Below are 15,644 nucleotides of genomic sequence, written 5' to 3'. Positions count from 1 at the left end.
GCATATTTTTATTTTTATTATCAAAAATGACAAAAGTTTCTCTAGATAGGACCCTTATGCCTTGTTTGGGATCGTTTAGAGCCCTTTGAAACTCTGTTGAAACTGCAATTTTAAACTGCAATAAAATTGTTACGTGTTGGGGTCCATTAAAGTCCATTAAAATGAGAAAAATCCTGAAATGTTTTCCTCAAAAAACATAATTTCTTCTCGACTGAACAAAGAAAGACATCAACATTTTGGATGACATGGTGATGAGTAAATTATCTGGATTTTTTTAAAGAAAATTGACTAATCCTTTAACTTAACTTATTAAATTATGTTTTTTTGTGTGTGTGTGTGTGTGTGTGTGTGTGTGTGTGTGTGTGTTCATAGGAATCTCATACAGGTTTAGAACCACATGCGGTGAGTAAATGAGAATAAACAGAATTTTCATTTTTGGGTGAACTATCCCTTTAAATGCATTTTTCCACAATGTCAAACTTAAACCAAAGCGAAACTAGAGAATAGATACCTGACACATTTCTGCAATGTGTCATGCTGTGTGACAAAACAGGATTAGGCTACAGCACAATTTTTCCTGCTGGCTTTTGTTTGGGGAACATATTAAAAGATTTGTATAGGGAAATAACAGATTGATTGCACAATTATTGTTTATACACATGCATCATGCCTCTGGGACCCCAAACATAACAGATTATCTTTGCATTAAAGAAGCATGCATTTATTACATAAATGTGTTTGTGATGCTATTTATTTAGAAACTAATCAGAGATTAAACGCATCTTGCAAATCGTATCTAGGATTATAAACAGATTTTTGCTGGATTGTTGCTGCGGTGCAACATTCCAATATGTAGGGCATCTTCTCAGTGGGGGATAAAGATTAAACAACATGCAGAACATTGAAGTTTTAATACACTGCTGCCATATTTCCTCAAATCTAAAGCAATCATCATACCAACCTTAGTGAGTTGTGCTATTTTTTTACTCATCTTCAGGTGCAGATCTTGAGTGTACTCCATGCTGAGAGCAGACTCGTACAGCAGATTACTGGATGTTAAGGATGGACTGGTCCCTGATCCGGAGGCAGGAACGGTGTTGCCTGGAGCTGCGCTGTACGGTTGCTGCCATCCCGTTCCCGTCGCCATCTTCACTTACGAAACAAGATCCCTGCGAGTTGGTTAAGGATGATGCTGCGACATCACCTCACCGGTCATCCGTATGAATGCATCCAGATCCACCGTGGTGTTCATCCACATGTCAATCACTTCGTTTAAGAGCACCGATGAAAGGGCTGTATGCCAAACATTGACGGAGAATTAATATTGCAAACGACTGATATTAACGCTTCTCGATGCGTAACACGCGCGCAAATTCATGTTATTTATGTTTTCAGTGAACGGGTACTTGACAATAGGCTGGACGCTCGTGCATCATCACACGCGCTGGCAGATGCAGAACGGAGGAGAGAGAGAGGGTGCCTGCAAAAGTGAGTGAGTGAGAGAGTTGTAAATGATGACGTCAGAGCTGTATGGTCTCAGTAATGAGCGCGCGCATGGTTACCTCACACCATATCTTTTGGAGAAAGATTTCTGCTGGATAATATAGGCTATACGTATACTATTAATTTACTATTAAATTTGTAAAACACGATTGCAAAATGCAAAATAAGCACCATTGATCATTTGTTCATTTAAAAAGGCTGACGGTTTAGACAGCATTGCCCTATAATATATCGTTATATGCGTCGTAGCTATGGTGTAAAATGGGTTCAGTCTATGTTGTTCTCTTCCCGATTAACTAAAAAAAAAAAAATGTTCGCCATTCCAAGATTTATTTTAAGTGTTTGTTAAATAAAATGAAGGGCAATGTAAAATATAGCTCGGTTGCAGGGTGGTGCGTTAGCCTATATAAAATGTTACACGCGCAGTTGACACGTTGACACATCCTTAAAACACCATAGACCTATATTTTACATGTAGCTAATGTACTTAAGGTTAATTTAATGTGACAAAGATAATACATGTCAGTATAAATCCAAGCAATTTTGGGGAATTACTAAATGTCTTTCTTGTACGTAAATTAAAAGTCAGCTTTAAGAAAACAGCAGATGTCTAGTAGCTATTAGCATACAGTATACAAAACAAAGTAATTTAGCATAGATATCTTTACCATGCTTCAAAACGCAATGCAGCACAATGTTACTTAAACAATTAAAGTAAATTGGTACATTGTTATACTATTTAAATCAGGCAGATGAGTTGGTGGGTCAGCAGCAAAAGCTATACATTTTCACAGACTTGTGAACTGACCTGAAAGTGATACACAGGTTTTATTTTGGACTTTTGGTTTCCACCCTGCCAACATTGATCCCAACGTGGGTCCCATCTGGGCAGCATGGGTTACATGTGGGCATGGGCTTCACATGGGCAATGTGGGTCACATATAAAAAAATCTCACCGGCCCACATTTAAAAAATGGTCCAGAATGGTCCATTTGCCAGAATTGCCAGATGGCCAATCCGCCCATGCTTTACAGTAAAGTTGTATTTGTTAACATGATTAAAAATGGATCAACTAACAAACCAAATATGAGAAATATAGTTAATGCAGCATTTATTCATCTTTTTTAATGTTAATACAGTTGTTCATGCTATAGTTCATTGTGCATTAACTTGACTAATGTTAACAAATACAACCTTATTGTAAACTGCTCCCAAATAATTTAAAGAAAGCCACACCCAGATAAGAGAATTAGGAAATATGATGCAATCCATTTGCCTCAAATGCTAGAGAATCTAAAATCTTTGTAGGCTAGATGCAGAATGCCCGGATGCAACGCAGAACATTTGTGAGAAGGAATAAAAGCAACATGCTCCTATATAAGATAAAAGTCATTCAAAATAAATTGCTCTAAGCTACACATTTATACACACACATTGATCATTGATAACAATTAAAACAGTATTTTCCATAAAACAGGCAGTTGATTGCATAAAATACATGTATTTTAATTAGAGAAAAACATTCCAAAGATGCATATTTACATGAGCGTTTGCAAAAACAGCAACGTTTTCTTATATATAACATACAAACGTATGAACAAAACATCTTTCAAATTATCAAATGCTTCCTTGGGCAAAGAAAATCTTGGATGGATTTTACTATACAGGCTATGTGCATCTTTGCGTCAAATTCGTGCTACACGTTTCTCCTCAAAGGCATTCAAATCCATGCAGATCCCTGGACAGGTATTTAATTTATCAACCATATAAACAGCTAAGTCTCTTTTTTTTGTCATAAATGCCACCTACTGGTAGGCCGACGGGAGTGCTGTAGGGCAGTGGTGCTCAAACTGGGGGCCCTAAGATGGTGCCATGGTTTTATGACATTTTATAAAATACATTCATTTATCATACATTCTGTGTAATTAAACCTCAGAAAAATTAAAATTATTTTGAAGAATTTTAAGTTTTGGAATGTTTTGAATATTTTTTTTGGGGGGGTGCACTGTACACATGGGGGGGCCGCATGCCGAAAAAGTTTTATAACCACTGCTGTAGGGTACTCATGTTTACCAAACACAACCCATTTTAATTTTCTTACAGCTGTGTACCTGTGTGATAAAAGGAAACGTCAAATGGCGCAGCGCCACATAAACTCAAACATATCTATTCATTGCAAAAGACTTATCTAAAGGGTGTGGTGTTGGTCAACATTGTTCTTTCAGTAACACACCAAAGTCAATGGTGAATGCATTCCAAACACATCCCAATATAAATGTTGGGCTGGGAAACAATCTTACTTTGTGTATCTTTCCAAAAGCTTCTCAAAATCAAAAAAGCACACATTAGCAAAAATACTTAGACTAGCTAGTACCAAGTAACAGGAAACCAGCAGCATTCTAATAGTCAGATGATATAATCTCATCCTCTTGCTTGACGCATAAAGACCTAACCTCTACTACTTCCTCTTATTTGACAATCTCTAAACTTACAGAGAGAAAGCACGTTGTGTCAAAATATTTGGTAACTGATACGAAAATTATTTCAATTTGATACATGGGAAACTTTATTAGGTAATCACAATGAAAGGTAATTTTGGATTTTGCCATTTACACGAAATGTAATTTAATATAGTATTTAAAAAAATAAAATATACTATCGTAGTAAGTTAATGATGTGCTTAATGGTCAAATTGTGAAGATAAAAGCTACTTTTATTAATATTTTAACCTCAACTATCCCACATAAAAATATGACTACATTTTGTTAAAATATAATATGAAGTATTCTGTAGTTTTATGATACATTTTATAAACTTTATAAATGTATATACTTTATTTTCTAGCAAGCAAAAACCCCATGGTATGTAGAAATATTAATACACTTTACGATAGTAATAAACACTGCAGTTTTGATCTGCTTAAGTTAACCAGGTTATATTGAAGGACACTGGAAAGCAAACATTAGCGACTTCATTATCTTTTCCCAAACTGTGTTGACGAATGACGTCACTGCCCGTGAACGTGAACGGGCTTTTAACCATGCGCTGAAAGCACAACTCGTTTCCTCACTCACCCGTTACCAGCTAAACACCTCCGGAGTTAATGAAAGTAGGTACATATATTTTTGATTAGAGGAACACTGAGCAGTTTGAAGATTACCTTGAGAGGCGCGCGGCTGCTAGAAAGAAGTTTTCATTAAACAGCATGAAACCAACTAAAAGCGCATTAGATTTTATTGACCTGAGCTTTCTGTCCGCGGAGGAAGAGGCAGCGATCCGACAAGTGCTGTTGCGAGATGAGGATTTAAAAAGACTTGAGACGGGACGAGTCAGGTAGGAAATATGTTTCTTGAAACTTTCATACGAGTATGCGTGCTTCACTATGCTATTGCACGCTTAAGTATGAGTCTACACGCATAAGGTGTCTACTTAACTTTGAGGAATGAAATCATTTTGGACCTTACATAAATGTTACCGTTTCATATTTTTTTCTTACTTCACTATTATTACAATTTTAAGTATTGCAGATGATTTGCAGTTGGTTTGTGCAAACTTTAGTATGCTTTATATAAGAAACTAATTTAAAGTGGGATTGCATGTAAGATAACATTTCTACGGTTTACAAAAGTTGTGCAAACCATTAATCTGTAGGCGTAGTAACATCAGATACAGAACACTGCTTGTGTTTTACATACCAGGAAACTAAGGCAGTCAGTGCCTGACCTCAGTCAGCTCAAGACCTTGACAGGTGAGTGGTTCGAGGAGCTCAGTGCCAAGCGATACGGCCAACGAACCGATGTCACAGCGGTAGTGAGGTCCTCCATGAGATGGAAGAAAACAGCAGGTGTGTTGCAATCCATGTTGTCCTTCCTAAACTCATTCTGGTCAAGATTTTTTTAAATCTTGCAATGCACATACACCACAACCCTCAGTCCTTTCAAATGTTTCCCACTAACTGTGCATATGTGTCAATATGTGCCCTGCATGCCTTTGAATAGCTAGTTGGCTACAAAACTTTTTTTAAGCAAATATTAGTACAGTACATTACCTGTCAGAACTCATTGCATTTGCGTGTCTCTTTTTAAACTCAGCTCATAAATTCAATCCTTTCCTGAAGAATGTAGAAGAGGAGAAGAAAGAAGATGAAAATGGGACGTGTACCGCACCTCCAAAGTAATAATCTTTATTTAAAGCCAGCCATTTCATAAGTATTTAATATTCTCTCTTAGTCACAAAGTAAGCCAGGTCAGGCATGTACATTCATGTATGTTGTAAATTGTTTTCCACTGTAGTGCGTCTGCTGACCCTAGATTAATTCATCCAGCTCTTACAAAAGAGGTTTGTCACACCATATTTTCTGATTATTTAGAAATATCCACAATTCTTATGCAAGACTGGAATTTCAATGTATTGTTTTTTTCAGAACTATCACCAATATACTGATGGGGACTTTATGGACGACAGTGAGTTTGAATTAAATGGTCATTTTAAATAAATTATACAACTAAATTGTTAAGTAAGCTTTGTTTAGGTGATAAAGGGGCGGTTTCCCAGACAGGGCTTATCCAAGTCCGAAACTAAAATGCATGTACCTGCCCTAATTTAAACACCTTATCTTTACATAATCAGTGCCATTGTTTTGTCTCAACATGCACACCAGTAATGTTTTTTGTAAGGTTTGTATGTAAAACTACTAGGGCTGTCCAATGATTACAATATTTAATCTACATTAATCGCATGATTTTCATGAGGTAACCTGACATTTTCAGTTCTATATTTACCTTAATTTAAAGAGCACCTATTGTCCAATTCACGTTTTTAAATTTCTTTTGGTGTGTAAGTGTGTATTATTGCATGTTACGAAATGCAAAAGGTACAAACCCCAAAGTAAACGATGCCGCAAGTTATCGTCTCCAATGTAAATCTCTTTTCTTGGACTACAACAAACAAATGGAAAAATTTAATGGGTGCTCTTTAAGACTTTTCAAGTTGTTAATACTCTAAACAACATAGGCATGGACAAATATAATAAATATTATTAGTGAAAGAGGCAACAAATATAACCTTAGTGTAATAACCAAATAATAACCAAAACCAAAATTTCAGATGGATGGAGTGCGCAAGTCGATGGACACACATCTTTGTATTAGATTAAGCATTTAGGACAGTACACCTCTCAGAAAAGTACAAATAAAGATAATTTTAGACGTTTAATGACTATTTAATGCTTCTAAAATTATATTTTCCCAACAATGGCTAGGCCAAGGGTCAAACAAAAATTGTGCATTGCATTAATCGTACATTAATAAACAAAATTGTGTCGTTAAAATGAATTTACGTTAATGCATTTTTAACGCATTAATTTTGGCACCCCTTAAAACTACTTAAATGTATTAATATAACTAAGGCCTAGTCCTAGATTAATCTAAACTTAAGCCAGGACTAGGCCTTAGTTTAATTATGAAATTAACACATTTTTTAATACGCCTTTCTAAAAGCATTACTTGTGTGCATTTTGAGGCAAGAAAAGGGCACTGATGTATTTTAAGATATGTCAGTGCAACTTTTTTTCAGTTTGGACATCTTCTACAGTCCGGGAAACCGTCCCTTATTGTATTAAGAATCTGAACAGTTTTACAACTGGATACTTTTATAAGCAAATGAGTTGAATTAAAAATTGGAAATAACTAAACTGGCCCTAATGTATTTATAGAGGCATTATCTTCTTTACTGCAGGTCCGGCTGATAAAAACCCATCAGAAAAATCAGCTTCAGATGGTCACAAACCTACATTCAATAACACTGACCCAAAAGCACAACCTAAAAGCTCTTTAGAAAAAATAAGTGATCTCAGACCTGCCCCCAATGACACAGAGCCAAGAAACAACTCAACAGAAACTCAACCCAAAGACTTCTCTGGTGACAGAACAACAGGCGGTGTTCAATGGTCAAGTGCAGTTCAAATGCAACCTGAGACTAAATCTGAAAGAAGTTCCACAAAAGATGCAACAAATGCTGAGCGACGGAGAAAGATTTCACTTCCACCTGCGCTAAAGAAAGACCAATCATTTGAAGAAAACTGGGTGAAGATCTCCCTAGAGGCAAACCCAGTTAAACCTACACAGGATGAAAGTACTACTGTTGAACCTAAACTGAAAGAGGTAAATACACACGGTGAGAATGCAAAGGCACCAATGAAGAAGGACATATCAGATCTAAAGAAAGTAGATGGGATTAATGTTGATTTTGAGTCTTCATCTTTAAATTCTGCAGATCAAATAACATTAAAAATGGTATCTGAGAAAATTCCTCCAGTTAAGCCTAAACGCTTCATCCAGGACGTTTCTTCAGAAAGATCAAACATCTCCAAACTTTTAGGTTCAAAAGAAATTACTTATTCAGCCAATGCTTCAAAAGGCAGCACAGATGGAAATCAGCAAAATTTGATAAAATTTATACATAGTGAGTCGGAGACAGATAAGGCGGTTTTCTCAAACTCAGCTAGTAGTGGTGAAGTGGTCTCCAGAGATGAGGCAAATGACAAGACAAGTTTAGACAGGAAGGGATGCGAGCGAAAATATGTAAACACTGGCATGCTTGCCAAGGCGGATACAGATCAGCTATCAAAGCATGTGAGTGGTGAAAAACACATGGATGGGTATTCCAATACTGGGAAATGGGAAATTAAAATGGAATCACACAAAATTCCTTCTGACCCTACGCATCAAAAAGATGACTTCCAGCAAGTTGAGACCAGAAAAAAGGAAACGTCTAACATCCACACTGAGCTGTTACCAAATCAAAAAACAACTGTAAATGCGGTGCAACCACATGCAAGTGTGATAAAGGAAGATGATGCCTGTGAAGATAGAGAAAAAGTAAAGTCATCAAGTGATCTGAACCTACAACAATTAAGCAAACACCATCTTTCTATGACAGATGATGGAAAATTAGCACACGGTGGAAATGTTAACACTAAATTTACCAAAAACCCTTCCTATGAAGAAAAGGATCAAATACAGCCAACGGATGACAAGCATAGGCCGAGTGATGTTTTGGGAAAGCTCAGCAAAGATCATCTTTCCATGACAGATGATGGAAAGTTGGTGCACACTGGTGGAGATGTTAGATTGCATGTCGGCTTTAAACGAAATGATAACGCAGCTTTTACGGCAGTTCATCCACCTAATACTTACAAATCATCGTCTGAAGACATTGTCGGACCACTTACTTTAGCAGAACCCACGCGTGGTTCTTCAGAAATGAAAGATTTGGAGGGATACAAAGACACAAATCAGAGTAAAGAGTCAAGTATTCTACTAAATGTTCTTGCAAGAGCCCAAAAGACAAGACCACCTGTTTTGCCGAAGATCACAGCTGAGGACAGAGACAATAAACTTCCCACAATAGTGATTTTGCCATCTGAATCTCCTGGTGCGAAAGAAATGGAAGGTAAGTAGTCACATAAAGTAATGTCTTCTATTAGTGCATGTTTTGTACTGTTTTGTAAGTAGCCTTTGTTATTAAGAGTAGGGTTGGAATTGTGGAAATATTCCAAGTTGGAAACTTAAAGGGCAAGTATGGTCTGATTCACGATTTTACATTTCCTTTGGTGTGTAAGTGTGTATTAGTACATGTTAACGATATGCAAAAGGTACAAACCCCAAAGGAAACAATGATGCGTGTTTTCGTCTAAACTTAAATCTCTTTTCTTGGACTACAACAAACACACAGATTGTAGGCAACAGTTTACTTTCTGGGATTGGTGATGTAGACAAGACCGACATTATTATAATTCCGCCTGCTTTGGAGTCAGCCTGTAAGTTAACTCCTGTTAGCATTGCATTGTGACCGAATTTTTAGCGTCACATTTCTGACTGAAGTGAGAGGTATTCAGGCCAATCACAACGTACAGATTAGCTGGCCAATTAGGTACACAGAGCTTTTCAAATCAATGTGTTTTGTACAAAATCAATGCATGTGAGGAAGGCAATGATATCTGGAGCTACAAAAATGTATGGTATGTGGAAAATAATAAAGCCATAAGCCCCAAGAAGCAGTGGGTTACCAGTGCATTTTATAACAGCCAAGGGGCGTTGTTAGCTGTTATAAAATGCACTGTAACACCACTGCTTTGCGGGGCTTATTGCTTTTATAAAACTGTTATTTCATATGCATAGCAGGGTTTCATAAAATAAAACACAAATAAGTTATAATTATGTTAGTACAAATATTACTCTTCCGCCAAACAAAGTAGTTCCTCAGAATCAAGTGTGGCTGCAACAGAGTGCAGTTCCCAACCAACACAGATGCAGCAAAGACACAATGAAAATATGATTAAAGGCTGTAGTGTATATTTTCATAAATCAACATTCATCTAATTTATACATTAACATTTATATCGTGCAACTGTTGAAGTGATGATCAAATATGCTTGGAAGCATGCTTAACTCTTTCCCCGTCAGCGTTTAAAAAAAGTTGCCACCCAGTTTTAGTTTAATGCCTTCCAGCTAAATTATCTTCTTTAAATAAACATAAAATATATCAAATGAAAGAACAGACCCTCCGCTTTCAAACAAAACAAACAAATATAAAAATAAAGGGTATCCCGCACACTATTAACTTGCAAAATATGAAAAATATTTATTGCGACGTTTCGATCACAAGATCTTCCTCCTCCAAGATCTTGTGATCGAAAAGTCGCAATAAATATTTGCCAGTAATTGTAGAAAAAAAATATGATTAAAGACTGTGGTGTTTATTTTCATAAATCAGTATGTAGCAACAGTGGCGCAGTGATACTTATGAAATGCGGTCTGAACCGTGGGGTTAACGGGGTATTTTATCACGGCTTAGAATGCGTTTCAACCAATCAGAATGAAGGACGAGCCGTTTTATAATGTAGTTTTTAACCATAAACCATGCGAACACATTGTATTATACCAAATACACAAAATAACGTTGTTTTAGCAATGAAATGGGTGCTCTTTAAGGAATTAAAGGAAATTATTTGTAAATATATAGGTCAAATTACAAATGACACATCACATACAAACATTAGCATCATTCACATCTGACTTATCTTCTTCCGCGTGCCACAATTCCATATATTATTGTGTAATTTCCATGGAAAGTTTCCAAAATTCCCAGAAACTGCAAGCTTAAGAGTGTCTGGTTTCTTTTCTGATCTGTGCCCTTAAGGGCTGATATTGCAGAAACAATGCTCTGCTCACAAAGACACACCCTGGATTATGTATATACATGCTGCTAAAGTTCACCCTTCACCTGTTAACTAAAGTCTTTGTTGGTAGGTGTATAATCATAGATTTTTGTGCTTTATTTGCTGTTTTTAGGAAACGGGCATGAAGCATTTGTTTTGGAGGCTTCGGGTGAGGGATCTAAAATGCCCTCCTACACCGCAGATGCTTGGGAGGTGAGCTAGTGTACAGTATTCATCTCACCAATATAATGTTATGGCTCTTCACAGTGGGGGTATCACATCATCTATGTAGCATGTAGTGTTGGTTACACCTGCAAAATGTTGGTGTTTATATAATTTTTCATGTTGCAGGATGAAGGGGTGAACTCGGATGATGACAGCTCACTGTCCAGCTATGGGTCAGATCTGTCTAGCAAAAAAGGTCATTCTTCAAGTGGATTGTCTGTTAATGTGAGCAGGATTTTATTTACCATTTCTGCCTGTGTTGTTTTTAAAGGTGAAGCATGTCATTTTTTTGCATTTCTGCACAGAAAAAGTCAATTAATTATTTGACGTTTGAAAGCCACCACAGCATTTTCATAAATACTTACTGCATGATAGACCATGCATAATAAACTCTGGTATGAAATTATGTTGCAATGCATTATGATGACACACAAAGGCTGAAGTGGTGTCATGGGGTTCAAGTTCACATTGTGTCATATCCCAATCCTATAATCCTCTCTGTCTCTAACTCTTCCTACCATGCTTCACCTTCTAATTAAAATGAAAGTCCATAAACAGATTGTCTTCAGGAGAGATTTATCCCCTTTGTTTGTTTGTGTTTTGAAGCGCACCGGCAGTTTGATGAGCGTGTACAGTGAGGCGGGGGACTTTGGGAATGTTCATGTGCAAGGCTCTGTAGAGTTTGCAATGATGTACAGCCCTATCGGAGAGCTGATCATAATGATTGAACAATGTCAGGATCTGGCTATTGCCAATATCCGCAAACAACGCACAGACCCGTGAGTTATATATAAAAATATGCATACACACATACACAGTACTGTATATAAATATATGAAGAGCTCAGATGCAAAAGCTGCTAAACTAGGGTGACCATAGGGTGCCATTTTTTCCCCAGACACGTCCTGGCCAGGATTTCGGCTGTGTCCTCTGGATTTTTCAACCGCACGTCATCGAGGTTTAATAGTTTAGGCTCTATTTTAGAAAAGCAACCGTTACAATGTCTTAATAAAAAAATAAATCATTTAAAATGACATTTACTAAATTGTGAGTACCTCGATGGCGTATGCGTTCGACCTACGTGTCCAGGAAAATGGCACGTTTGGTCACCTATAGGCTAAGCGCCACCTCCATCCAAAATGAGATAATGATATTGACCGAATGCTCTCGGCATGTATTATATGTTCATCAAATACTTTTGCTTGAAATCTGCTTCATCCCAGCCTCGGGCCATTCAGAAAAACAGGTTTATTGGCAGAATCCGTTAAACACCACAACGATTTTTCAGCAAAGTCCTCTAAGTGCACAGAAGAAGAATTGCATGAACGATGGCGCGCATATGTCAGATTTCAGTTGTCAAGCTAAACAATTTTTTTTTTCAAAATACATGCCTGCTGCAGACACTTCGAAGGGGTTTGTGCAGTGTTGCCAGGTTTGCGGTTTTCCCGCACAATTGGGCTATTTTGAAAATACAGTTGCGAGAAAAATTTCGGAGCCGCGGGTTGCGTTTTTTTGGGCTAGTTTTATAATGTGCCGCGGCCACAAAAATGGTTATCTGTAGATTTATAAAATGAACGTTCTTTATTTTCCTAATGTGCATTAATCCCATAAGAAATACCTGTCAACCCAAGGACAGCTCCAGCATCAGGAAGTCAGTGGAAAAGGGGGCTCGTTTTGCTCTTAATATCACGTTAGAAACAAGAAATTACCTTACGTAAGAAGTTACGTCTATACTGAGAGGATATTTACACACTATGTGAACCCATCTTTGTATGATATTTTCAAGTTAAATAGAAAATTTTAAATACATAGATAGTATGTTAAAAGGGCAGAGTTCATACTGTCTCAAAATGGCCCGGTTGGGTACATTTAACATTAAGATAATCTTAAGAATTACTAAAGTAGAATTTTTTTGTTTAGAACAGAATAGTGTGTGAAAATAGAGCACTTTAAGTGCATTAAGAAAATGTTCATCTGCATGGAAAGTACATTGAAAGCAATAGTGAGAGTTTATTTTAGTGCCTTTGTTGTAATCCCGGAGTTTTCTACTGTGATTTGACAAATTTAAAAATTGGGCTAGTTTTCATTCCTTTTGGGCGGGTTTTAAGTTGTCATTGGGCTGGAAATTTTTCTTGGACCTGGCAACCCTGGGTTTATGATAAAAGAGACACTTGTGTTTGCCAGATACTATAATCTCATGTGTAATCAGAGTTTACTGTAAAGGGAGTGTCTTGCGAGTATTTGGTGGACGTGAGCGTCCCTTTCGATACGTGTGTAGCATTCAGGTATTTTGACATAATGTATGATACACATAGGTTCACATGACGCACCAAACACATATTTTGAATTCACGCCCCTCGGAAGAGAAGTCACCGGCCGCCACTGTTCAGAAATGACTGGAGACTTTTTTTAGAAATGAAGTTTTTTTGCCAAAAAAGCTTGCATACATTAAGGGTTTTACAGTGAAAGGCTCAAATTTGTTAAATACCAGTGAAATTACTAAAGTGACATTTATGAAAATGTTTACTCATCTACATGAGGACTTGCCATAGACTGGTGTACTGCCCTAACCCTAACAGAAAACTTTCTGCATTTGTACAATAAAAAACGTTATTTACTATATTTTTGTTGCATTTATACAAACAGGGACGTCCCCAAAGGGAGGTTTTGCTCAAGATTGTCAGGTTTTGCTCACTTTATGGGTTTTCCTCATATAAACTCTCTTTGACAGTTACGTGAAGACGTACCTCTATCCAGACAAGTTACATCGCAGCAAAAGGAAAACCTCAATCAAAAAACGCACCACGAGCCCAGTATACGTCGAATCTCTGAGAGTATGTTTCCTATGAGGTACATTACAAATATTCATTCATTAAAAACTTTGGGATATATCTTATTTGGAAACTTTTCTTCAGTACAACGTGACGCGTGAGGAGCTATCAGGAAAGACTCTGAACCTATCTGTGTGGCACAATGACTCCAGGGGTAGAAATGTCTTTCTGGGACAGGTGGAGATCGATTTAAAGACCTGGGACTGGGAACAGCAGGCCCTTACTTGGTACACCCTACAGCCCAAGGTACAGTTCCTTAAGGGGACAATCCTCTTTAAAAAAAAAAAAAAAATTCAGCTCCCCTAGAGTTAAACATTTTATTTGCAACCGTTTTGAAATCCATTCAGCTGATCTCCGGGTCTGGCGGTACCACTTTTAGCATAGCTTAGCATTATCTATTGAATATGATTAGACCATTAGCATTGTGTTTAAAAATGACCAAAGAGTTTTGATATTTTTCCCTTTTTAAAACTTGACTCTTCTGTAGTTACATTGTGTACTAAGACTGACGGAAAAGGTTTTTTATTTAGATGATGCACTTCTAGGTTGTTTCTACAGAAGCTACATTTTAAAACAGGGCATACAGTATACAAACCTTACTCTTATAAAGTGATAACTCATTTTATCTCACTTCTCACAACAGTTTTCATTTTCAATTACAGACTTCAGACAATCCAGACTCACAACAGTCTCATGGATCATTATCAGTTTCGCTGAAATATGTTCCTCCAGAGCCCAAGGGTGCGTTTTAAATTTTTGATGCCATCTGTGTTTTATATCGTTGTGTGTACATCTCGATTTCGAAATATCGCTCATGACAGAACAAGCTCTGTTTGCTTTGGCCAATGTTATTTGATTTCAGGTGGATCGAACAACAGCTCAGGGGAAATTCACGTCTGGCTACGGGAAGCGAAAGAATTACGTCGCCTGAAGCCTCAGGGAGTCGATTCTTTTGTTAAATGGTGAGGGTGCGGCAGTCATGTGTTACTGAACCGATCTTACATATAGGAGCTAAAGTCATTGTCTGCCCCTAAATCTCTCTTTCACACTTGGCTTTCCTTTGTCATGTTTGAAGAATTACTTACACATTTTTTGTTTGTCATCTGTGACATGAGATGAATGGAAATATGCCAAATGACCCATTTTATCATATTTTGTTTGCTTTATGAGACATAATACTGTTTCTAATGGTTTGTAGATACATACATTAAAGTATTTAACAAAGTGGGTCATTTACACATTTACCATATATTTTTCGTGCTACGGGCCTATAACTAAATAATAAATAAATAAGTATAGATAGATAGATAGATAGACACAGATAGATAGATAGATAGATAGATAGATAGATAGATAGATAGATAGATAGATAGATAGATAGATAGATAGATAGATAGATAGATAGATAGATAGACACAGATAGACACAGATAGACACAGATAGATAGACAGATAGACACACAGATCGATAGACAGATAGACACACAGATCGATAGACAGATAGACACACAGATCGATAGACAGATAGACACACAGATCGATAGACAGATAGACACACAGATCGATAGACAGATAGACACACAGATCGATAGACAGATAGACACACAGATCGATAGACAGATAGACACACAGATCGATAGACAGATAGACACACAGATCGATAGACAGATAGACACACAGATCGATAGACAGACATAGATCGATAGACAGACATAGATAGACATAGATAGATAGACATAGATAGATAGACATAGATAGATAGACATAGATAGATAGATAGATAGATAGATAGATAGATAGATAGATAGATAGATAGATAGATAGATAGATAGATAGATAGACATAGACAGATAGATAGATAGATAG

At 37.0% G+C, this 15,644-nt stretch overlaps 2 protein-coding genes across 2 annotated transcripts in view; one reads left to right on the top strand and one right to left on the bottom strand.

The window, feature by feature from the left end:
• The window catches only part of fam184aa (family with sequence similarity 184 member Aa), a 36,478-nt gene extending 34,757 nt beyond the window's left edge, over positions 1-1,721 (bottom strand). Inside the window, exon 1 of the mRNA XM_065252969.2 lies at positions 962-1,721. Within this exon, the coding sequence (XP_065109041.1) occupies positions 962-1,147 (186 nt within the window). The 5' untranslated portion in view covers positions 1,148-1,721. The remainder of the gene's footprint in view (positions 1-961) is intronic.
• Positions 1,722-3,606: 1,885 nt separating this feature from the next.
• The window catches only part of LOC135734043 (uncharacterized), a 16,303-nt gene continuing 4,265 nt past the window's right edge, over positions 3,607-15,644 (top strand). Inside the window, exons 1-13 of the mRNA XM_065252945.2 lie at positions 3,607-4,836; positions 5,202-5,347; positions 5,595-5,676; positions 5,796-5,841; positions 5,927-5,966; positions 7,240-8,955; positions 10,857-10,936; positions 11,075-11,173; positions 11,555-11,727; positions 13,680-13,782; positions 13,864-14,025; positions 14,442-14,520; positions 14,642-14,741. Of these exons, the coding sequence (XP_065109017.1) occupies positions 4,709-4,836; positions 5,202-5,347; positions 5,595-5,676; positions 5,796-5,841; positions 5,927-5,966; positions 7,240-8,955; positions 10,857-10,936; positions 11,075-11,173; positions 11,555-11,727; positions 13,680-13,782; positions 13,864-14,025; positions 14,442-14,520; positions 14,642-14,741 (2,954 nt within the window). The 5' untranslated portion in view covers positions 3,607-4,708. The remainder of the gene's footprint in view (positions 4,837-5,201; positions 5,348-5,594; positions 5,677-5,795; positions 5,842-5,926; positions 5,967-7,239; positions 8,956-10,856; positions 10,937-11,074; positions 11,174-11,554; positions 11,728-13,679; positions 13,783-13,863; positions 14,026-14,441; positions 14,521-14,641; positions 14,742-15,644) is intronic.

This window comes from Paramisgurnus dabryanus, chromosome 17 (genome assembly GCF_030506205.2).
Source record: "Paramisgurnus dabryanus chromosome 17, PD_genome_1.1, whole genome shotgun sequence".
NCBI classification, from domain to species: Eukaryota; Metazoa; Chordata; class Actinopteri; order Cypriniformes; family Cobitidae; genus Paramisgurnus; species Paramisgurnus dabryanus.
This window is presented reverse-complemented; position numbering and strand designations above follow the sequence as displayed.